This window comes from Cervus canadensis, chromosome 1, assembly GCF_019320065.1.
Source record: "Cervus canadensis isolate Bull #8, Minnesota chromosome 1, ASM1932006v1, whole genome shotgun sequence".
NCBI lineage: Eukaryota > Metazoa > Chordata > Mammalia > Artiodactyla > Cervidae > Cervus > Cervus canadensis.
The window spans coordinates 115,969,975-115,995,421 of NC_057386.1; the positions used below are offsets into that span (position 1 = coordinate 115,969,975).

Below are 25,447 nucleotides of genomic sequence, written 5' to 3' on the forward strand. Positions count from 1 at the left end.
TCTCAGTTTTGCACTATTCATAAAAATCCATTTCACTTGTATTAATGATCTAGATTAATGGCAAAGGATGAGATGGTTAGATAGCATCACTGACTCAATGAATATGAATTTGAGCAAACTCTGGAATATAGTGGGGCTTCCCAGGTGTCACTAGTGGTAAGGAATCCAGCTATCAAGGTAGGAGACATAAGAGACTCAGGTTCAATATCTGGGTCAGGAAGATCCCCTGGAGGAGGGCACGGCAACCCACTCCAGTGTTCTTTTTTTTTTTTCACTCCAGTGTTCTTTCCTAGAGAATCCCATGGACAGAGGAGCCTGGCGGGCTGCAATCTATGGGGTCGCAGAGTCAGACGTGACTTGGTGACTGAACAACAACAATGATCTAGATACATCGTTTGCTATAGGTAGATCTGGCAAGTTTAATAAAGAATCACAAGCCCCTTGAAAGAAAAGGCACCTTTTGATCTGTGCATGTTCTTCTAGGGTGAGTCCCACAGATGACATCAGAATCTTAGAGTAGCCCTGAGCCTCAAAGGGTTGAGAACCACTTAATTAACTGGAAGCTTCAACTCCCCCTTGAGGGCAACTGTCAACCACACCCAAGGCTCAGGCTTCAGTATCACCCAGGGTCACTCAAACTTTGTCGGTTTGGTTTAAGCAAAGACGCTAAGAGCAGGGAACCACGTCTTCCCCTGTAGAGCCTGGGGACCCAGTTGAGCAGCACGGTGTTCCTTGGAGACTGAAGATGACGTCATTGTCCCCAGAGATACTTGCCCAAGCCAAGCCAGTGAGAACAGACAGCTTCCACTGAAATTTTCCAAAACCAATGGCTTCCACCGCATCTTCCACCATGAAAGTATCTGGGAAGGAGAAGGGGGAGGGGAAAGAAGGAGTCAGAGCATTTTGTACTTGTCCTAGTTCTGGGGCTGGGGGTGGGGGGGAAATCAAGGGGGATCCCTGGCTAAACTCTTTAAAGCAGTGCATGCTGCTTCTAGAGCTTATCCTAGGAAAACTGTCAGGCAAGTGTGAAGTGTGCTGCAAAGTCCAATACAATGTGATTTCTACAAAGGGAATAAGTGGACAATCCAGAATGTCTATCAACAAGGAACTGGTTAGATTAATTTATGTATTATATATGAATGTTTATATATCTACATTCTAAAATACAACCCACCTGTTAAAAAATGTGCAGATTTAGAAAGATGCATACAATGTATTGTGAATTAATTTTTAGCAAACAAAGTAAGATGGACCAGGGGAAGTAAGACTGAATGCCCATAGACTGTCAACAGGGTCATATGTTAGTACTCATTTGTTTTGTACATTTTGATCATGTCCCAGTGCTTTCCAAATAAACACATGGTATTTGTGTGCTCAGAAAAAAATAAGGATATAATTTAGAAGCTCATAAGTGGCTTTGAGAAAGACTAAAAGACTAAATACAATGTGGTGTGCTGGAATTGATTCCTGTAATAGCACTGCTGGGAAAACTGGTGAAATCTGAATAAAGTCTGGAGTTTCATGGAGGGTATTGCACCAGTGTCAATATCTTAGCTTTGACACATGTGTCAGGATTAGGTAAGATACTAACTTTATGGGAAGCTGCATGAAGAGTATACAAAAAAAAAATAATGAACAAAGAAAAAAGATTTTAAAAAAGAAAAAAAGAGTATACCAGCACTCTTTGTGCTCTCTTTGCAACTTTTCTGTACTTTTAAAATATTCCAAGACAAAAAATAAAAATTAACTGAAAAATAAAAAAGACTAAAGGAGCATGCTGGGTGGCTGTCCTGTGGGGGTGCCTCTGAGGATCTTATCTGCCCCTGCTGGGAGTTGTCATCTTATTGGAATTTCAACCATGAGCTTCTTACATCAACCATCATTTTCTCCTGAGGTATGAGCTGGGGGTTATCACACCAGCAGGGTCTGGTTTCCTTCAGTAAAAATACTGAGGAGAAAGCAGGGTGACTCCTGTAACGTCATCAATAATAAGAACAGTAATAGCAATAATATAATTACATATTTACTGGGAGCTCAGTGTGTGTCAGGCGCTGCCCTAAGAGAGTGGTCTCCATCCTTTTTGGCAACAGTGACCTGTTTCATGGAAGACAATTTTTCCATAGACAGGGGCAGCTCTGGGGATCATTCAAGCACATTACATCTATTGTGCACTTTATCTCGGTTTTATAGTGACCTCAGAGTACTCCGCCTTGACTTTATGGCTAGGATTCTCGCTCCCATGAGAATCAACGCCGCCTCCGATCTGACAGGAGGCGGGGCTCAGGTAGCACTGGGAGCGATGGGGAATGGCTGGAAAGGCAGATGAAGCTTGCTCACCCACCGCTCACTTCTAGCGTGCAGCCCGGTCCCTAACAGGCCCCGGGCTGGAACCAGGGGCTGGGGACCCACGCTCTAAGCTTGCTGTACATAATCTCAGAGTCCCTGTGACCCCTACTAGTTAAAGGCTCAGTCTTAGCCCCATTTTTCAGAGGAGGACATGGACCTGCCCAGTGGCAATACAGCTGACACAATGCAGATCTGGGAATTTAGCCCAGATCGGCCTGCACCTGAAGCCACTGCTTCTCACCTCCGCCTTCACTCCCACCCCAGTCATTGCCTCCTTAGATCTGCCAACAACAGGCCTTGGGCTCAAGCTGTTAATCCTCTCTCTGGTTGGGAATCTGGGCCCTTTGAGGAACAAATGGAATGTTTTCATGCATCAGCATTATCAGGTGGTAAGGGGAGACCAGGTCCCCTGTGAGCAGTTCAAGTCTCCTTTAACCATCTCTACTCGGAGGGAGCACAAGGTCACAGGTAGGGATGTGGTCTCTGAGGCCAATTTCCTGGGTGTAAATCCAACTTGGCTAAGTCCTAACTGTGTGACCCTGGGCAAGATACCTAACCTTTCTGTGCCTCTGTGTCCTCTCCTGCAAAATGGGGACGATGACTATAATAGTTCCAATTGGAACTGTTGTGAAGATGAAATGGGTAGTATATGAAAAGTGCCTAGAACAGTGCCTGGCACAGAGTAAACCCTCAGCCTGTGTCTGCGGCTCTAATCACTGTTGTCATCTTTACAGTCACCATCACCACCATCAGCGCCATCACCACCACCACCAACACCACCTCATCGTCGTCACCATCATCACCACCCTCACCCTCATCATCGTGGCAGCCATCCTCGGTCAAGTGTTAGTCGATGATGTTGACTGTCAGGGATGGTGATGCAACCTTGCCTGCTGAAGAAAGCCATGCAGGTCCAGCCCACACTCCCAGCGCCAGCCCTGGGTCCTCCAGGCCCTCCTACCTGCCCCTTCACGAGATCCCTCTGAGTACAACCTGGAGAGGAAACCCTGGAGCCTCAGAGCCCCTGACTATGGCCTGGCCCAACTGCAGGGTCCCCTCACCGTCGGTGGGATTGGCAAACTCCTTGGGCACGGCCGCCCCATCGTCCAGCTCCACGGCCTCTAGGCCTGCACGGACTCCTTCAATCTGGACCTCATGCTCTCCCGAAGCTGCGTCGTCCTCGGACCTTGCACTCTCCCCTGTGCGACGGAATTTCACCACCCTGGAGGAAAGAGCAAATCTGGTCATGATGGCGAGAACTCCTCCTTGAGGACCTCACAGTATAGTTGTGCCCAAGACAGGTGAAAAGCTTTCTCTTGTGGTCCAGAGAGTTCTCTCATGGTCCATGAATGGGTGAGAGAGGTAGGGGCTGGCATTTCTGTTGAGCTGGACTGTGGGGAGGGTGACAACTTTAAGAGTTACATATCAGGGCTGTCTAGTACAGTTGGACAGGTTGGGCACTGCACAACTCCAGGGGGAGTCCTATTCACATAGTAAGCTATGTGAATGAGGATATCTTTGTTCTAGACCTAAATACTGTTTGGAAGCATATGTGTTTCAGAATTTATACTCATTTGTCTGTATCTAATGGAAGTAACAATTTGGTCACATAAGGATTGCTTTATGCTCACAAAAAGCTGCCCACACAGTAATTTTTTTTTCATTTAAAGTGAATATCAAAGTTTTAAAATTAGAAGAATTCACAAAGAAATCCAGATTCCTGATGTCTCTTTAAAAAAATAGAATATCTGGCCATCTGGACCCACATTCTAATAAGGGACCAACATGGCTAGACCAGAGAAGTGTGTCCCTTGTATATGGGCCACTCGATCCGCAGGTGACCAACAGTCTCATTCTCTCCGAATGACCTCCAGCCCTGACAGTCTCTTGCCATTTTTCTTCACACTTCGCTCTGTGTTCCTCTCACTTGGCACTTTGTTCCTTTGCCCCCAAAGGCATTTGGGTTTGAGACTCCATGGACTTCACCCTCAATACAATACATTCCTTCACACTGTGCTGTTTCTCGTGACTCTGGAAAATGCCTTGATTTCTTAGCAGCAACTTATTCATCTGAGACCCAGGCAAAAATATAATAACCTGTCTCCTTCCAGCTTCCTCATCCAGAAACAAAACTCCTGCTTTCTGCCAGCCCTGCGATGGGTTGCAAGGTCATGGCGGTAACAAGAGAGATGAGTCCCTACCTTCCCAGGAGAGAGCCATATGGAATGAGTGATGCCCATTTCTCCCCAGGATTTGAAAAAAGAAGTCTGGGATGCCAAGGGCATGAAGGGCAGAGGGCTGATGAGGGTGTGCACGAGAGCTCAGTCACTCCACTGTCTCTGACTCTTTGACGCCCCATGGACTGTAACCCACCAGGCTCCCCTGTCCATGGGATCCCCAGGCAAAAATACTGGCGTGGGTTGCCATTTCCTCCTCCAGAGGGTCTTCCCGACCCACAGGTTGAACCTGCGTCTCCTGCATCTCCTGCATAGGCTGGCGGATTCTTTACCACTGAGCCATCAAGGAAGCCTGCTGATGAGGGACTGGAGGGCAACTTTGGGCAACATTTTTAAAAGGTAAAAATTAAATTTCTATGTAAAAAAATATTCTTATCATCATCATAAATTAACTATTGCCTTATTCTGCACAGTTCACCAAGAATAATTAGTGCTCTGGCATATAAAGCCTAAGTCTCCAGATTCCAGAAACCTGGGGGAACAATCCCTGCTGGTGAACTGGGAGAAAAGGCAGATGATACCATAGCAATTTTGTAAATACCCGAAACACCATTCGATGGCGAGGCTAAACTGGGAAAGCTCCAGCTGTCAAGCTCGTCTCGAGTTGGAAATCCGGGCCAGAGTACAGCGCACAGAGTCTGCAGGCAGAGCCGCTGGGACTGAACCTTGTAGCAATCAATCACTCCACCACCAGCCGCCAGCTCTACCACTCTCCCCTCTCCATCACGCCCCCTCTCCACCACGCCCCTTCACCACGCCCCCTCTTCACCACGCCCCTTCATCACGCCCCCTCTTCACCCCGCCCCTTCACCACGCCCCCTCTCCACCACGTCCCCCACTGTCCAGCGGCGTCCGTGCCTCGTTCTGGGTGTTGCTCTCCAAGCACTCATTCTGCACAACAGCCCTGTTATCTGTTTAGTTGCTCAGTCATGTCTGTCTCTTTGCAGCCCTATGGACTATTAGCCCACCAGGCTCCTCTGTCCATGGGATTCTCCAGGCAAGAATACTGGAGTGGATGGCCATTTCCTTCTCCAGGGGATCTTCCCGACCCAGGGATCACACCCATGTCTCCTGCTTGACACGTAGATCCTTTACCACTGAAGTACCAGAGAAGCACAACAGCTCTATGAAGTTGGTATTTTTATAACCATTGTACAGACAAGAAAACGGAGGCCCCAGAAGTCAGGGGGTCTAACCATGGTCACAGAGCTAAAAAGGCATGGAGCCAGGGGTCACCCTTAGGTCTGTCTGGTCAAAACCTTGTGTTTCTAGCCAAAGACAGGATACCAGTCAAACCCTTCCATTCCTCCCAGTCTACTCCATTCTTCCCCCACAACATCTTTTATTTTGAAATATTTAAAGCAGATAAAAATAAATAGATAACAATGAGAGAACTATCTTTGCTTCTTGTCCAGCTTAAGGACTAGACCCTACTAGAAGGTTGAACTATATGAAATTGCCAACATTTGATTATAATTCAGTTGAAGCCACCAGGTTTTTTTTCCAAGCTCCATCTGTCAATACAGCTTGAAAGAACAGAGGCGTCAGCCTGAATGTCAGTGGTAAAGAATCCGCCTACCAACGCAGGAGATGCGGGTTCGATCTCTGGGTTGGGAAGATCCCCTGGAGAAGGAGAGGGCACCTCACTCCAGTATTCCTGCCTGGGAAATCCCATGGGAGCCCGGCAGGCCACAGTCTAGTGGGTCACAGAGTCAGATACGACTTAGCAAGTAAACAGCAGCAGCTTTGCACGGGGGTGGTGCTGATGGAGATTATGGGGAAGCTCCAAAGCCAGTGCCTACAAACTGAGTCTCAAATAAACCCCCCAAGACCATACTGATGTGTAGCATTTGCCAGTATCTGTGGGGTAAATACTCCCACCGCGACCAGCTTTAAGCTCTCAATGGTTAAACAACAGGCTCTGAGATTTCCTGAATATCTAACCATCAAATCTGCTCGCTAGAGCCACTCTGAGCAGTCTCCAGCATAACCACTGTAAGGTCCTCGACTCACTGTCAGAAGCTACAACACGGATGAGCCTTGAAACACGATGCTGAGTGAAGGCAGCCAGACACAGAGAGTCACACATGCGTGATCCCATTTATGCGAAGCAACTTCAGAGAGACAGAAAGCAAATCAGCGGTTGCCAGGGGCTGGGGAAGGAGGGAGAGGGAGTGACTGTCTAATGGCACAGAATTCCCTTTTGGGGATGATGAAATTGGTCTGGAATTAGACAAGAAGGGAAGGTTGTACAACATTGTGAATGTACATCCATGATGGCAGCAGCACTATTCACGACAGCCCAAAGGTGAAAACAACCCAGTGTCCATCAGCTGATGAGCGGATAAGCAAAATATAGCCTATACATACAGTGGAATATTATTCAGCTTCAAAAAGGAAGAGAATGTCTGATTCATGTCAATGTATGACAAAACCCACTGCAATGTTGTGAAGTAATTAGCCTCCAACTAATAAAAATAAATGAAAAAACAAAACAATGAATAAATGAAAAAAACAAAAAAAAAAACAAAAAGGAAGAGAAGGGGGAACTCCCCAGCAGTGGTTAGGACTCCTTGCTTCCACTGCAGGAGGCGTGGGTTCAATCCCTGGCTGGGGAACTAAAATCTGGCATGCTGTGCAGTGTGACCAAAATAAATAAATAAAAATTATTTATTTATAATTTATAAAAAATAACTAATAAAATAAGAATGGCTTTATAAAAAGAGGTGTATACTAGGGTGAAGATTCAATAAAATTAATAATTTTTTTTAAAAGGGAAAAGTGAAAGTGTTTGTCACTCAGTCCTGTCCGACTCTTTTGCAACCCCATGGACTGCAACCCACCAGGCTCCTCTGTCCATGGGATTTCCCAGGCAACAATACTGGAGTGGGTTGCCATTTCCTTCTCCAGGGGATCTTCCTGACCCAGGGATCGAACTTGCATCTCCTTCAGGAGATCATGCATTGGCAGGCAGGTTCTTTACCACTGAGCCACTTGGGAAGACCCCCCCAAAAAAAAGGGAAGGGAAGGGGAAATTCCCTGGTTGCCTAGTGGTTAAGGCTCTGTGCTTTCATAGCTGAGGGCCTTCGATCCCTGGTTAGGGAACTAAGATCCCACAAGCTGTGCACCAAAAAAAAAAGGGGGGGAACCGGAAAGGAAGGAAATTCTACACATTACGTAACGTGGATGAGACTTGAAGACATTATGCTAAGTGAGATACGCCAGTCACAAAAGACAAACACTGCATGATTCCACTGAGACACTTAGCATAGTCAAGCTCAGAGACAGAAAGCAGAATGGTGGTTCCCAGGGGCTGGGAGAGGAAGACACGGGGACTTCGTGTTTAACAGGTACAGAGTTTCAGTTCGGGAAGATGAAAACTGTCCTGGAGATGGATGGTATTCACGGTTGCACAATGTGAAGGCACTTAATGCCACAGATCTGTACTCTTAAAAATGGTTACAATGGTGAATTTTATCTTATTTTGCCATGCCCCTCTCTCCCCTAAACCCCCAAACCCTCAACCCTTAGCACCGCCGTGGATGTCACCTCTTAGTGAAATTTATCAGAGAAAGACAAACACTGTATATTATCATTTATACGTGGAATCTAAAAATGAAATATACTAGTGAATTTAACAAAAAAAGAAGCAGGACCTGTGGATATAGAGAACAAACTAGTGCTTACCAGTGAGAAGGGTGAAAGGGTTAGGGGCAAGATAGGGTTATGGGATTAAGAGATATAAACTACTGTGTATAAAATAGATATACTGTGCAGTACAGGGAACACAACCAATATTTTATAATAACATAAATGGAGCCTAATCTTTAGAAATTGTGAATCACTACGTTTTAAACTTAAAACCAAAATAATATTGTAAATCAACTTTTTATTGATCAGTCGCCAAGCTGTGTCAGACTCTCTGTGACCTCATGGACTACAGCATGCCAGGCCTCCCTGTCCTTCACCATCTCCCGGAATTTGCCCAAGTTCATGTCCATAGAATCAGTGATGCCATTCAACCATCTCATCCTCTGTTGTCCTCTTCTGCTTATATAAGTGTTATATATAAATTTATAAGTATGTAATTATTTATATATGTATGTATTTATAATTAGTTACATATATAAATACAAAAATGCATGTAGATATACACAATTTTTTATACCTCAATGAAAATTTCATGTATATATCCACATGCATTTTTGTATTTTAAATGTAAATAATTATAAATACATACATATATAACTATTATAGCTATAAACATATAATTTTATAGGTCGGTATATAAATTAGTATTTGTAAATATAAATATGTGTTTATATATAATATCATACATGTGGATGTATATACTGCTACATAGGTATTCTGCACATTGCAAGAAAAGCTGTAAATGAAATGAACTGGGTGCAGTAAGAGGCTGGGGGGTGGTGAGTAGGGGAGACATTTCAACTCTGTAACCCACTGAAGGGTGATGCAAAGTGGGTTCCAGGAAGGAAGCAACAAGGAGTAGGACTCTCTGTCCCCCGGAAGCAACCCCCAACTCAAAACTACAGTCCCTCGAGGCATTAATAGAAGATAGAACGTAGAGAATTACTAGGCGAAGGAAGGAGATGAACATTTACGTGCATTATCAATTCCTTTTGAGGGGTGAAGGGAAGGTCCGTGGCTTGCCCTTGACTCTGAGGGTGACATCACAGAAGAAGACGGCTATGTGGTCTGACACTCTCCCTTTCATCACACCTTCTCCTCCAGGACCGTCCAGGGCTCTGAGCTTCCTTATGTGAGAAATAGCTTCCACTGCGACCTTCTGGGAAGGTACACAGTGATATGGGCTTCCCAGGTGGCTCAGCGGTAAAGAACCCGCCTGCCAATGCAGGAGTCGCAGGAGATGCAGGTTCGATCTCTGGGTCAGGAAGATCCCCTGGAGAAGGAAATGGCAACCTGCCCCAGTATTCTTGCCTGCAAAATCCCATGGACAGAGGAGCCTGGAGGGCTACAGTCCACGGGGTCGCAAAGAGTCGGACATGACTGCGCACGCATGCAAGCTCTGATCTCTTTCCAATTTTTTAGGGCTTCGAGCTCCAACCCAGAATGTGAGATTGTGCTGGCACTTCACTGTGGGGACAGTCATGGTAAGCAATGCTTTACCCTCCCAATAATGGCAGATATGGATTGTCAGCTCACCATGCATCAGGCCCAATGTTTGCACTTTGCATCATTAAATTATTTATTCCCACTTTCATTGTCCCCATTTTACAGAGGAGGACACTCAAGCACAAGGGGCTGGGAGCTTGCCCAAGGTCACACAGTAAGTGTCGAGGCTTTGGTGAAGCTATCTGATTTCAGCATTCCCACTTCCAGCCACTCTGTATTCTCTTCTGGTGCTAGTACCTCTTTGCAGCTTTGCTGCAAATAATACAAAACCAGAACTAATCACCAGGAGAGGAGTAATTAAATAGATGATGGAACAGCCACTAAAGAAAATGTTTTTTAAAAAATTAAAAAAAAAAACATTGGAACTTCCCTGTCGGTCCAGTGGTTAAGACTCTGCACTTCCACTTCAGGGGGGGTGCGGGTTCCATCCTTGGTCAGGGAACTAAGATCCTGGAGGCTGCATGGTGCAGCCAAAAAAAAAAAAATTTTTTTTTAAAACTTGTGTTGATTTGTGTCACAATAGGTCAAAGTGGAAACAACTTAAGTGGCTATCAGTGGATGAATGGATAAACAAACTGTGGTCTATCCATACAACCGAGTATTATTCAGTCTTAAAATGGATGGAAATTCTGATCCATGTTATAACATGGATGTACTCTGAAGACACTGCGCTAAGTGAAATAAAACCAACACCAAAGGACAGCTACTCTATTAGTCCGCCTATCTAAATGGGCCTACAATAGTCAAAGTCACAGAGAGAGAAAGTAGAACAGGGGTCACCAAGCTCTCGGGGTTGGGGGGACAGAGGGGAATGGGAAGTTAGTGTTTAATGCGTACAGTTTCAGTTGAGGAAGATAAGAAAATTCTAGAGGTGGTTGGTAGTAAAGGTGACACAAGACTGAATATAATTCATACCATTAACCGTACAATTGTTGAAATGGTAAATTTTATAGAGACTATTTTAACATAATGAACACACACAAGTCGGTTGTAAGAACTAACAGGAGAAGATTGTTAGGGCTCCTTTTTGGTTTTTGGCCACACAGCTTGCGGGATCCTAGTTCCCAGACCAGGGATCAAATCAAGGGATATGGCAGTGAAAGTGCTGAGTCCTAGCCACTGGACTGCCAGGGAATTCCTGCCGGGGCTCACTATTAAATGTGCTAGACTACAGTCCCATGATCTAGGTTCTTGGTACTAAGATTTAAGTATGGTCTCAAACCAGAGACCCAGTCTCCCCAGGGACTTGTTAGAAATGCTGAGTCTCAGGTCCCGACTGAGATCTATTAAATCAACATCTGCACTGTAACCAGGTCCCCAGGGAATTCATGTGCATGTTCAAGTGTGCTCAAGAATATTTTCTCTTCTGCCATCGAACATTCTGGAAGGATACTTAAGAAGCCTGAGACTGGTTGGTTTGGGGAAGGAGGACGGATGGGAATGGGGAGTTTTGAGGGAAAGAAATTTCTTTTTACTTTTCATTTTGGATCCCTCTGTAATATGTAAATTTTTAAACCTGCACATTTATTAACTTAAATAATCAATATAAATCACAATAGCGACTATTCACAGAATGCTTGTCAATCTGTAACATTAGCTAAGCATTTTACAGACACGTTCATCTGTGACGTGGGATGAAGACAGGCTTCCAGGACCGTCGTGAAGATAAACTGAGCTTGATGAACAGAAAACTGTGGAGGCATTGTGTCAATATTGGCTTTCCTCCAACCCAGCTTCGTTCAAGTAACCTTTGTGCCTTGAACATGGAGGACACTGACCTTTGTGAAATTTGACTTTGAGAAATGGCTTAGCTCCCTGACGTTTTAAGCTAGGATCTGTTTACATTCCTTTTCTGGCAATCCACTAGAAGCCAGGGCCCTTTATTTATTAAAACTTGTTTTAAGATGCATGTAAAGAGAGACCTCTGACATTAAATTACACTCAGAAAGCCAGACTACATTTTGAATCCGATGGGTTCCTAAAAGCAGTTATCAGCGACATGAGCCAAGATTTTCCAAGGGGAAAAAACACTGTAATATGAAAGAAAAAGAAAATAGCAGTGGCATATGTTAACTATATGAGGACTTTGAAACAAGCTGGCTCACAATTTCTTGGCATTTGTTGTGTATATATAGCATATAATTTACCAAAATAGCAGGGAACATTTGTTTTACATAATTTTGCTATTGAAAGAAGAGAAGAGCTTGAGGAAATAACTGTCAACCCAAAGATTTTGCTTGAACCATCATGTAAGTCACCTCAGTACCTTAAATTAGGGTCTGAGACGTGATTAGGGTAAGGAAGTTTTTTTTTTCTATTTTCATCTGAGTTTTTGGGTATTAATCCCCTGAGTTCATAGATCTATCAGACTGAAAAAGGAGGCCTTTGCCTAATTGTGATTATGACAGGGTAGCATTTCAAGTCCTGCCTAAAGATGGGGGACGATGTCACAGAAAGGAGCGCCCAACTCTGCAAACAGACTGATTTGGGTTTGAACATTCTGCCCCCATCACTCGGCAGCTCTGAAGTTAGGTTACTTTACTTCTCTGGGTCTCAGTTTCCTGCTGGTAGAATAGAGATGGTAATTCCCATCTCACAGGGTTGCCATGGAGATTAAAGGAGTCAACAGAGAGAGCATCTCAAAAGAGTCTGGCATCCTTCTTCAGTATTTTATTTTACTTGGTCACGCCACACAGCATGTGGCATCTTAGTTCCCTGACCAGGGATCGAACCTGTGCCCCCGACATTGGAAGAGCAGAGCGTTAACCACTGGACCACCAAGGAAGTCCCTATTCTTCATTATTTTACCAAGTGTTTATTGAGTGCTGACTGTGCGCTGAAGGCTCAGATACAAAGAGAGATGAAATACACCTGCCTTCCTGAAATGGATTCCCTACTGAGAAGACGGTACACAGTAAACAAGAAATCATTATACGTTTGCAAATGAATGAACTTTGAGAGGGAAAGATAAAGAACAACTAGAGGGAAGAGTAGCCAGGATAGACTTGCCTGAGGTCTGGGGACCAGGAGAGTCCCACAGAGATGGGGGAGGACAAAGATCCAGAGGGTGGGACCAAGGAGTAGAGGTAGGAGAGACAGGCTGAATTACACAGAGACCACAGCGTTTTTCATGTTTTCCTGAGATCAATGGGATGCCACTGAGAGGTTTACAAGTAGGGTGAGATGGGAGAAGGTGATCAGAGTTGATTTTGAGATCATTCAGGCATATTTTGCTATAAGAGGATGAATAGATTGTGGACAGTGTTTTAAAATATTGGAGAAGGAAATGGCAACCCACTCCAGTATTCTTGCCTGGAAAATCCCATTGAGTCTGTTAGGTAGTTAGAATAGGGAAAAAGAGTCCAAAATGGCGGTGGCTAAAAGACCTGGAAGGGAAAGCCCGCGAAAATAGAACAAAGGTAGGTCCGAGGACCAGAGTGAGAACCTCAGGTAAAACAAACAATGCTCCTGCCTAAGCCCAATTTACATAAGACAGGCCCAGGGACAGAGAAACATATAAAAAGAGGAGCCAAAGCTTTTCTCTCTTTTTGCTCCCTCTCTCTCCCGCGTGATGGGGCGATCTTCTCTTCGCGTCTTTGGATCGACGTGCCCTCACACTTTGAAGATGGATTTTCCTGCTATTATCTAAATAAATAGAGCTGTAACACTGAGCTGTAACACTGATTTTCTTTTTAAATTTTATTTATTTATTTTTTCAGTGGGTTTTGTCATACACTGATATGAATCAGCCATAGATTTACACGTATTCCCCATCCCGATCCCCCCTCCCACCTCCCTCTCCACCCGATTCCTCTGGGTCTTCCCAGTGGACCAGGCCCGAGCACTTGTCTCATGCATCCCACCTGGGCTGGTGATCTGTTTCACCATAGATTATATACATGCTGTTCTTTCGAAACATCCCACCCTCACCTTCTCCCACAGAGTTCAAAAGTCTGTTCTGTATTTCTGTGTCTCTTTTTCTGTTTGCATATAGGGTTATCGTTACCATCTTTCTAATTCCATATATATGTGTTAGTATGCTGTAATGTTCTTTATCTTTCTGGCTTACTTCACTCTGTATAATGGGCTCCAGTTTCATCCATCTCATTAGAACTGGTTCAAATGAATTCTTTTTAACGGCTGAGTAATATTCCATGGTGTATATGTACCACAGCTTCCTTATCCATTCGTCTGCTGATGGGCATCTAGGTTGCTTCCATGTCCTGGCTATTATAAACAGTGCTGCGATGAACATTGGGGTGCACGTGTCTCTTTCAGATCTGGTTTCCTCAGTGTGTATGCCCAGAAGTGGGATTGCTGGGTCATATGGCAGTTCTATTTCCAGTTTTTTAAGGAAATCTCCACACTGTTTTCCATAGTGGCTGTACTAGTTTGCATTCCCACCAACAGTGTAAGAGGGTTCCCTTTTCTCCACACCCTCTCCAGCATTTATTGCTTGTAGACTTTTGGATAGCAGCCATCCTGACTGGCGTGTAATGGTACCTCATTGTGGTTTTGATTTGCATTTCTCTGATAATGAGTGATGTTGAGCATCTTTTCATGTGTTTGTTAGCCATCTGTATGTCTTCTTTGGAGAAATGTCTGTTTAGTTCTTTGGCCCATTTTTTGATTGGGTCATTTATTTTTCTGGAATTGAGCTGCAGGAGTTGCTTGTATATTTTTGAGATTAATCCTTTGTCTGTTTCTTCATTTGCTATTATTTTCTCCCAATCTGAGGGCTGTCTTTTCACCTTACTTATAGTTTCCTTTGTAGTGCAAAAGCTTTTAAGTTTCATTAGGTCCCATTTGTTTAGTTTTGCTTTTATTTCCAATATTCTGGGAGGTGGGTCATAGAGGATCTTGCTGTGATTTATGTCGGAGAGTGTTTTGCCTATGTTCTCCTCTAGGAGTTTTATAGTTTCTGGTCTTACATTTAGATCTTTAATCCATTTTGAGTTTATTTTTGTGTATGGTGTTAGAAAGTGTTCTAGTTTCATTCTTTTACAAGTGGTTGACCAGTTTTCCCAGCACCACTTGTTAAAGAGGTTGTCTTTTTTCCATTGTATATCCTTGCCTCCTTTGTCAAAGATAAGGTGTCCATAAGTTCGTGGATTTATCTCTGGGCTTTCTATTCTGTTCCATTGATCTATATTTCTGTCTTTGTGCCAGTACCATACTGTCTTGATGACTGTGGCTTTGTAGTAGAGTCTGAAGTCAGGCAGGTTGATTCCTCCAGTTCCATTCTTCTTTCTCAAGATTACTTTGGCTATTCGAGGTTTTTTGTATTTCCATACAAATTGTGAAATTATTTGTTCTAGTTCTGTGAAAAATACCGTTGGTAGCTTGATAGGGATTGCATTGAATCTATAGATTGCTTTGGGTAGAATAGCCATTTTGACAATATTGATTCTTCCAATCCATGAGCATGGTATGTTTCTCCATCTGTTTGTGTAACACTGATTTATTTAAGAGCTATAACACGGTCTGTCCTCTGAGAGCTGTGACCTGCCAGGGGGGCTTCAATGTCCGTCACTCCAAATTTTTGTTGTGACGAGACAAAGAACCGAGGAGCATACACTCGAGTGACAAGTCAAACTTACATATATTTATTTTTTGACTGTGTGGCACGTGGGATCTTAGTTCCCCAACTGCCGGGAGCCAGCACACGAGATCCCACCCATGACAAGGTCATGAGGAGAAGACCTGACAAGCAAGGCAGATCAGGACTTCAGGGATTTCGAAAAGCTGCCCCGGCGCTCACCTTAAAGATGATCTCTGTCTTTCTGATGCTTGCTATATTAGACTACTCCCTAATTTCTGTGACACAGGTAGACGGCCTTCCCCGATCTCTCTCCAAACAGAATCAATTTAGAACTTTAATCAATATGTCCCCCAGACGGTGGTATCCTATAAGATTATCCAGGATGAAAGGAGTGTTTCAATTTAGACCCCTTTGCTGGCATTCTAGCCTGCTTGGCAAATGCATACTAATGCACATGACTGCTCACAACACCTTAATCATAAACAGCATAAAGAACCTGATCACATAAAGGCCCTAATAGGCACAGAGCCCTTCAGGGGTGAGGAAGCCCTATTAAAGAACACAAAAATATTATTCTAAAAGTGGTTATAGTTAAAGATTTAGAAAAATAAGACTTTAGAATTGTTAATTTTAACCAGGAATGCTAAACAGGGGCTGCCTCACTGGAGCTGCAGAGTCTTTGTGTGGTAAACCTTTTAGATAAATTTAACTGATAACTTCTGCAAAAGGACTGACCTTTGTGTTCATTAAAGAATAGATTACAGAAAACAGCTTTGCATTTACCTAGGTCATAAAATGTCAATAGGCCCTAAGGCCAGAAGATAATGTACAAGACTCTCTCAAAGAAGTATGCAGAAAACACCCTGGTTTTGTGTAGGACAAGCTGATGTAATATTAAACTATCTTCCCCTTAAAAATGTACTAACTTAGAATATAAAAGCTACGGTAAAAAATAAAGATTTGCCAGACTCTGCTGCACCCGCCGTCTGGTCACTCTCTTTCTCTTTCTCTCTCTCTCTTTCTCTCCCTCGCAGACTTGGCCCTATCAAGGCTGGTCTCACGTGTCTTCTCTCGCCGACACCGTTCATCCTGAGGGTGCCCCCTGGATCCTGCCGAGGCTGGACCCCGGCACCCAACCAGGGATCGAACCCGAGACCCTGCATTTGATGGGCACAGTCTTAACCACTGGACTGCCAGGGAAGTCCCTAAAATATTGGTTTTATTATCATTTAGGTGTGGCAAACAGATCAGGAGATGACTGCCAACTGAAGACTTTAGCCTCTGTTATACTCACAGATTCCAAAAGGGGGCATGCCACATTTTTTTTTTTTTGGTGGGGGGGAGGGGGGTAGCCAAATAGGGAAACACCGGGATCAGTAAGGAGGAAAGTGAAAGTGAAAGCCGCTCAGTCGTGTCCAACTCTTTTCAACGCCATGGACTATAGAGTCCACGGAATTCTAGGCCAGAATACTGGAGTGGGTATCTGTTCCCTCCTCCAGGGGATCTTCTCAACCCAGGGATCAAACCCAGGTCTCCCGTATTACATGCGGATTCTTTACCAGCTGAGCCACCAAGGAAGCCAAGAATACTGGAGTGGTTAACCTATCCCTTCTCCGGCGGATCTTCCCGACCCAGGAATCAAACTGGGGAGTCAAGGATGAGGATAAAATCTGGGGCAGAGTCTTTACTGTGGTTTCCACAGGAAGGAACAGGTGAGGCAGGGCAAGCAGGTTGAGGATCAGCTAGTTTGAGTCCTTTCTCCAGGCTCTGAGCATAGGGACTGTCTCCAGTTGCCTGGTATTTGGCCCTGGTATGATTAGTGCAGGTGGATTAGTGGCTTTGGATTGGTTGGTTTGCACACAAAAGGTCCACTGGCAGGCAACTTATTTACTAGTTAACCCTGGGAGGGGAGAGCCCTCCAGAATCTGCAAGGCCCCAAAAGGTCAAAACATCAGAATACAGAAAATAAAAAGCATGATTAATGCACAAAGGTTAACACACGACGAGCATGCAGTGAGGACATTCTATGTGTCAGACCGTATTCTTGCCCTCATGGAGTTTACAGTCTTTTACCAAATGTATCCTGAAGATGTAGGAAGGGGCGCAAGCCAGGGTCCCTACATGACTAATGTGAGAAAAGTGAGGTGTAAAGAGAGGTCTGAAGATGCTCTGGAAATGGAGAGACTGAAAAATGTATCGTCTAAACTAAACGCTTTAGAGAAGTGGTTCTCAATGGGGTGACACCGGCAATGTCTGGAGACAGTTTTGATTGTCACAACTTGGAGGGGGGAGTGAATATGAAGAAACAAGGCTATGTCTGATCTTTCCATGGGGACTCAGTGCTTTAGCTGCTAAAACTTAATAATGGTGGCCCCTGCTGCCAAGGAGAATGATTAAGCTGATGAACAGATTTTTCTGATTTTCTTTTATGCATACAGTTTTTACTTAATCCTGTGGCCTGATCTACCCTAAAATCCAGTATCGGATGGAATCTAGGCAATGTCCCATGAACTTGGGATCCATCAGACCCCTGGCGTGTGAAGCTTTCATACAACTAAGTGAAGACAGACACTAAACAATAAATAAGCAAATTATATGGTATGTTGGAAGGTAATGTGTGATTAAAAAAAAAAAAAAGGAAAAGCAGGGATTTCCCTGACAGTCCAGTGGTTAGGACTTTGCCTCCCAATGCAGGGGGTGCAGGTTTGCTCCGTGGTCAGGGAGCAAAGATCCCACATTGCCTCATGGTCAGAAAAACAAAACATAAAACAGACCCAGTACTGTTAACAAATTCAGTAAAGACTAAAAATGGCTCACATTAAAAAAAAATATCTTAAAGAGGAAAAGCTGAACATGGTATTAGAGGATGGGGGAAGAGGGCTATGATTTTTTTCAACTACAGTAAAATACACATAAGATAACACTTACCATTTTAAGCATTTTTAAAGAGTACAGTTCAGTGGGCATTAAGTATATTCACAATATTGTACAATCATTACCACTGTTCATCCACAGAATTCTTTTCATCTTGTAAAATGGACACAGTGTACCCACTACACAGATCCCCCTCCTCCCCTTCCCCAGCTTCTGGCAACTACCATTCTACTTTATGTTTCTATGAATTTGATTGCTTTAGAAACCTCACAGAGCGGAATCATACAGTAGCTGTCCTTTGGTGACTAGTTTATTTCACTTACCATAATGTCTTCAAGGTTTATCTGTGTTGTAGCAGGTTTCAGGATTCCCTTCCTTTTTGAAGGTTACATAATATTCCATCGTATGGATAGACCACATTTGTTTATCTACTCATCATGAAGGGACACTTAGGTGGCTTCCATCTTTTGGCTATTGCGAATAATGCTGCTATGAACACGGCTGTACAAATATGTCTTCAGTACTCTGCTTTCAACTCTTTTGTGGGTATGTACCCAGAAGTGAAATTGCTGGGTCCTACGGTAATTCTTTATTTTTTGAGGAGCCTCCATACTGTTTTCCGTGGAGGCTGCCCCATTTTTCATTCTCACCAATAGTCAGTGTGTAAGAATTCCATTTTCTCCATATCCTCACCAAGACTTGTTGTTTTTACTTATTTTTGATAGTAGCCATCCAAGAAGCCCAGTGTGCTGCAGTTCATGGGGTTGCAAAGAGTCAGACACAACTGAGCAACTGAACAACAACAAAAATCCTAATGGCAGTAAGAGAGGGCTACCAATTTTAAGGAGGTGGTGAGGGTAGGCTTGGGTGAGATGGTGGCATTTGAGACCCGAGTAAAGCAGATACCGAGGAGAAGAGCTTTCCAGGTAGAGAGAACAGCGGGTGCTGGAGCAGGAGCCCACACGGTGTGTTTAAGGAACAACAAGGGGACCATGGGCTTCTCTGGTGGCTCAGATAGTAAAGAATCTGTCTGCAATTTAGGAGCCCAGGATTCCATCCCCAGGTCGAGAAGATCCCCTGGAGAAGAGAATGGCAACCCACTCCAGTATTCTTGCCTGGAGAATTTCATGGACAGAGGAGCCTGGTGGGCTATATTCTATGGGGTTGCAAAGAGTTGGACATGACTGAGCAGCTAACACACACACACACACACACACACATACACACACACACACGGGAACCAGAATGGCTGCATGAAGGGGTGAGAGAGGACAGAAGACAAGGTGAAATGGGAGCCCCAGGAGGGTTTTGGAACCAAAGAGGCTTGTGAGCTGACTTCTGAAGAATCCCTCCGCGGACTTTCCCTGATGGTCCAGTGGCTAAGGCTTCCTGCTCCCAAGACAGCAGGGCCCCAAGTTCAATTCCTGGTCAGGGAACTAGATCCCATATGCTGCAACTGAAGATCCTGCATGCTGCAACTAAGACCCAGCACAGTCAAATAAATAAATAATATTTTTTAAAAAGAATACGTTTGGTTGCTGTGTTGAGAATGTGCTGTAGGGAGACAAGGGCAGGACCGGGAAGACCAGCTAAATAACCCCTGGAATCCACCCAGATCAGAGATGATGGGAACTTGAACCAAGGAGTAGCAGTAGAGTTGGAGAGAAGGGGTAGGAGTTTAGATGGAGCTTAAAGGCAGGACCAACAGAATTTCCTGATGGGTTGAAGTGAAATCTAAGGGAAGGAGGAGTCAAAATGGACTCCAAATGGGGTGGATGGAGTTACCGTCAACTGGGAGAGGCTGAAAGAGGAGCAGGGTGCAGGAAAGATCAGGACTTCAAGTTTGGATGTGTGCTTCCATTAGCTTTCATCAGGACATCTTAGGATTCTGAAAAGGAGACCATGGCTTCCAGGTGCTTTGCTACTTGGAGGATAAGGGGAAAATGTCCAGAGTGGGAGAAGACAAATAACACTGGTACCAAATGGTTGAGCCCTTGCATGGAGCCAGACATTGTGCTGGGACTTCCCAGTGGTGACCTCCCTGATCCTCACAATGGCCCTGCCATGCAGATGTCGCTATTATTCCAGCGTTACAGATGAGCACCCAACCATGCGGAGATGAAGTCATGCGGAGATGCGGAGCACCCAACCATGTGGAGATGAAGACCCCTAGGCCAGGGTCACCCAAATTGTAAGTGGCAGAGCCAGAGTTTGAACTCAGATCTGCCTGACTCAGAGCCCACACTTTTACCCCAGGAAGCCCCAGGAGGAGTCAGAAGATTCATTGAGCTGAGGCACTTAAGCTCAACCTTTACTTTTTTAATATTTATTTTCATGTTATTTATTGAGCTGTTCCAGGTCTTAGTTGCGGCATGCAGCATCTTTACTTGCAGGATGCATACTCCTAGTTGCGGCATGTGGGATCCAGTTCCCTGACCAGGGATCACACCCAGGCCCCCTGCATTGGAAGCTCGGAGTCTTATCCACTGGACCACCAGGGAAGTCCCTAAGCTCGATCTTGAAAGACAGGGTTGGTAAGAAAGGAGAGAGTGGATCGAGCAAACACAAGATGAATTTCCAATTTCTTGTCCTTATACAGGGTCCTGTGTGGCCTGGTCCCTGCCATCCTCTGCAGCCTCACCTCCAGCCACTTGCTCATGAAGCTCCACTGGCCTGATTTTGAGCTCTCCCCCATCCCACCACAATTCCCACTATTGGAAAAGCTCCCTCCTGTCTCTTGTCCTGGCTGACTCCTACACATGTCTAGGGGTTCAGCTCCAATGTCATTTCCTCCAAGAAGCCTTCTCTGATACTCCTCTCTGCCATCTAGAACTAGACTTGTGGCACCTTCTACACTTGTGGAGAAAAGGGAACCCTCCTGTGCTGTTAGGGGGAATATAAATTGGTGAAGCCACTATGGAGAACAGTATGGAGTTTCCTTAGAAAACTAAAAATAGAGTTACCATATGATCCAGCAATCCCACTCTTGGACATATATTCAGAGAAAACCATAATTCAGAAAGATACATGCACCCCAATGTTCACAGCGACACTATTTATAACAGCCAAGACATGGAAACAACTTAAGTGTCTGCCCATTGATAGATGAATGGATAAAGGAGATGTGGGGTATACACACAAAACAGAATACTACTCGGGCATTAAAAAAGAAGGAAATAATGCCATTTGCATTTGCAGTAAGGTGGATTATCATACTAGAGATTATCATACTAACTGAAGTAAGTAGCCCTTAAGACAATTCTCATAATTATTGTGCAATTGTGTGTTCAATATTTGCTTCTCCCATCAGACCAGTGCTGTCCAATAGAACCTTCTGCAGTTCCAAAAAGTGCTCTGGGCCCAGGCTGTCACAATGGGGCTACAGCAGCCACTAGCCACATGCAGCTACTAGGCACTTGAAATGCAACCAATGCAACGAAGGAATTGATTTTTCGAACATGACCTAATTTACCCATAAATCATATTTTATAACGTGTGTGCATGTGTCACTTCAGTCATGTCCAACTCTTCGTGCCTCTATGGATTGTAACCCTCCAGGCTCCTCTGTCCATGGGATTCTCTAGGCAAGAATACTGGAGTGGATTGCCATGCCCTTCTCCGGGGGATCTTTCTGACCCAGGGATTGAACCCTTGTCTCTTGTGTCTCCTGCGTTGGCAGGCACGTTCTTTACCATTAGCACCACTTGGGAAGCCCATTGCATATTATACATGGACATTATTTCATATACCAACTATATAATTTAAGTTTAAATAGCCACATGTGGCTAGTGGTTACTGTATTGGACACTGAAGCTCTAGCTGTGAGCTCCTTGAGGGCAAAGACCATGTATCCCATTTGGTTATAGAATTCCCTGATCTAGGATGATGCTCAGGAAAACTGTTGAGTGAATGAATGAATCAATGAATGGATGAACCAACCAATCAATGTAGTCTGCATAATTTGTTTTCATGAAAATCATCCTAGAAAGGAGAGACCCAGGAAAATCTGACTTGCACAAGCTCTCACAATAAGGCAGAACTAGATACAAAATCTGGCCTTCTGAATCTCCTGTACATAGTACTGTGCCTGAGTGGACAGCAGGTGACAGGTAGAGGTTGTCTGTGGTCTCACATAAGCCATCGCGGAGCTGTTCATGAAGGTACCTCCAAGTCCTGGGACGGACCATTTCTTAGACATCCTCACCCCCTTCCCCCTCTCCTGACCCTGTAAATAACTCAGTGGCTTGTAATCTATTAACACTTGGCTTCCCGTGAGACTGAGCCTGTTCTAAGGTCCACTCTTGCCAATCCTCCACAAGGCACTCTGATTTTTAAAAAAATCCATATTTCTCTCAGGCAGTCTGTTGCTGGCAGTCCATGAATATACACAGGGTGTGGCTTAAAAAACACCTATGTCGTGATGTGAATCCACTCAGATTTACACAGTCGTTCCTTTTATTTTACCTTTTATTATTTTTTTTTAAATAAACGAAGGTTAACATGTTTCAGGGCTAATTTTGACCTCGTTCAAATGTAATTTGGGGGTTGCGGATTACATTCTGAGGGAATCCAGCAGAAAGAGCCTACAGATTTTGTTTTTACAAACTTTTTTCTGATATCATCATAATCATAATTTTATAAATTATTTTTCAGGTGTTCATATGTATCAATGTCTCTGTATCTGCCAGACATTTGGTACACATGATCTCACATGATCTTCCCAATAAGCCTATGAATCAAGTACTATTATGATTCCCATTTTATGGCTAAGGAAATTGAGTTTCAGAAAGGTTAAGTCATTTGCTCAAAGCCACACAGCCAGGAAGTGGCAAAGTAGGGATTTGAAGCCTAGTCTGTCTTATTCAAGAGCCAGTGCTCTTAGCTAGCACACAATGTGGCCTCTCTCATAGACATTACATGTATTTATGTGTGTAAAAATCAGGAAAATAATCAAGAAACTTAACACTGGGGCTTGGGAAGAGAGAGACTTACTTTTATTCTTGTGCTTCTTTTTGGACTTTATCCTATGTATATACTGTTATTAGTATAAAAACTAAATTAATTTAAGCTTAAGTAAAATCCTCTTATTAGGTTTTACTTCTTTCAAATGAAGGAAGGACTTGTCACTCCAGTGTCATGTCTATCTATTAGTAGATTAAATATACATGAATCTTTTGAGTCATTTGCAAAGTTCACATGCCCTGACAGCATTTGAAAATTTATCCCAGTAAAACTGCAGTTCCAACATGTAGCCTTATCCTGAATTCCAAATTTCATGTTTTAGTTTCTGGATTATTTTTGATTTTGAGGTAATAGGTTGGTTTTTAAACATGATATTTATTTTCAATGAACGTGGTATGTTTTCCTTGAGAGATCTGCACTCAGGTATACACATTTTTATGGATTCATAGATCGACTTTGGATATTACAACTGGGCATCTTTCAGCATTTGTGAAATAATGCCGTGTTACATAAGACAGGCCATTTGCAGATCAATTAATAAAAGCTTAAAAGTAAACATTTCATTAATTAAAATTTGTAACGCAAATTAATTTTACACTGATTGAGAAGTAGACATCTCAATACCCTTCAGTACTCAGAGCCTGAGAGATGTAGCAGTCACACTAAAAGTCACTTGGGAGAATTCCTCAGTGGTTTAGAGAGAGAGAGAGAGAAAAAAACCAAACATCTAAGTCAAGAAAATATACATACTAACAATAATGTATCCTTTCCAACAATTCCAAAGGGGTGTCTGCTTTTACCATCCAAGTGACCAGTCCTTCTAAAAATTAAAACAAAATCCCCATTAATGTTCTTTTTGTTGCTCCATCTCATACTCTTGGAATTTGCTTAACAAATCACCATTAGCTCAAGGCTGGAGAATTTTGAATGCCCCTTTACAAGCCCTTTCCATTGCTTGACCGTATTTCCCCAAGATTTTCAGAGCAAATTTGGTATCCTTGAAAAATTCCAGTCCTCTAAGCAGTGTATTCCTGAGTTCCCAAGGATAGGCTGACAGTGAGCCTCACTTAGCTAGCTGTTACAAAAACCTTTCATTCAGAAGGCAAGAGGTTTCAGCAAAGATACACAGCCCTCTCATTCACACACTTCATAAACAACGGGGACTTCGCCGAAGCCTCCTCTCTAGGAAGGAATCCCAGCTTTTTAGAAACCGGTTTGCAACATCAGTTATCATTCCCTTCTAAAAGACCTTGCAGGAAAATTCGGAATTTCACAGCATAGGAGAAGGGCTGGAAAGGACCCATGTCATTGCACGGTCTCATCAATTCACTCCACATTTCCAAGCAGCAGCTAATGCTTTCTTAAAACACAGACCCTCCCAATCCCTTTAGGAGGAAGAGCAGTTCCAAGGGAAAATATTACACGCTTAGGTCCCCGTTAAGATTCTGACGGATCTGAAATTAAAAAAAAAAACAACCGGACTGAGTCAGAGATAACAGAGGCTGAGCCGGTGGGGTTGGGAAAATGGCTTGTCTCCTTCAGGCCTGAGTCTCTCCCCCTGAAACCGTTCCCTTTAAATTCAGGAAGGCATGCCGAGATGCTCCCCTGCAGGTTTTCTTTTTTCTTTTCTTTTTTTTTTTTTTTTTTTAAGAAAAGCCTGTCTGCCTCTGACTCGCCCCCAAGATACTCACGGCAGCTGCCTGAGCTGGAATAAGTCCTCCTCCATGTCCGCGCTGCGCCAGGACGAGCCCTGCTCATGGCCCTTACATGGTGGTGGTGGATGACGAGCGCGCGCTCGGGGGCTTCAGCGCTAGGATGCCGGACCCGCGCGGCTGACTCCCTCGGTGGCAGCTGTTCCGGGGAGGGAGCCGCCAGGGACCAGCCCACGAGACAAAGCCGCCGCCGCCAGGAGACCGCGGCGAGAGTGGGCGGAGAGGAGGCGGCGGAGGGCAGAGCGAGATACGCGGAGAGAGGGGGCGGGGAGAGCCCTTCTGGTTAGCGAAATTTACAGGCTCTCTGGGGCTGGTGGTGATGCTCTGGGGTGCCGACAGGGCGCCCGCCAGCCTGTGAAATGGCTGTCTGGGTACCAATGAGGGCTCTTCGGTTGACGATGCCTTTCTGAAGGTTTGTGTGTAGGGATTCATTTAAGGTTGCCTTCGATATTCTTGAAAACCAGGCGGCTGTCACAAATGCAGAGAATGAAAAACAAAATTTCCGTGCGTTGAAGCATTGTTTATTGAGCACCTACTGTCCGCCAGGGCTTTCCTGGTGGCTCAGTGGTAAAGAATCCGCCTGCCAAAGCAGGGTTTGATCCCTGCGTGGGGAAGAT

General features: G+C 44.2%; 1 protein-coding gene across 1 annotated transcript in view; it reads right to left on the reverse strand.

Annotated features, from left to right (window-relative positions):
- Positions 1-25,120, reverse strand: part of LOC122422131 (SV2 related protein) — a 70,695-nt gene extending 45,575 nt beyond the window's left edge. The window contains exons 1-3 of the mRNA XM_043438407.1: positions 24,810-25,120; positions 3,408-3,568; positions 775-860 (exon numbers count right to left, since the gene is read on the reverse strand). Coding sequence (XP_043294342.1) covers positions 775-860; positions 3,408-3,568; positions 24,810-24,844 — 282 coding nt within the window. The 5' untranslated portion in view covers positions 24,845-25,120. The remainder of the gene's footprint in view (positions 1-774; positions 861-3,407; positions 3,569-24,809) is intronic.
- Between the last annotated feature and the right edge of the window lie 327 nt (positions 25,121-25,447).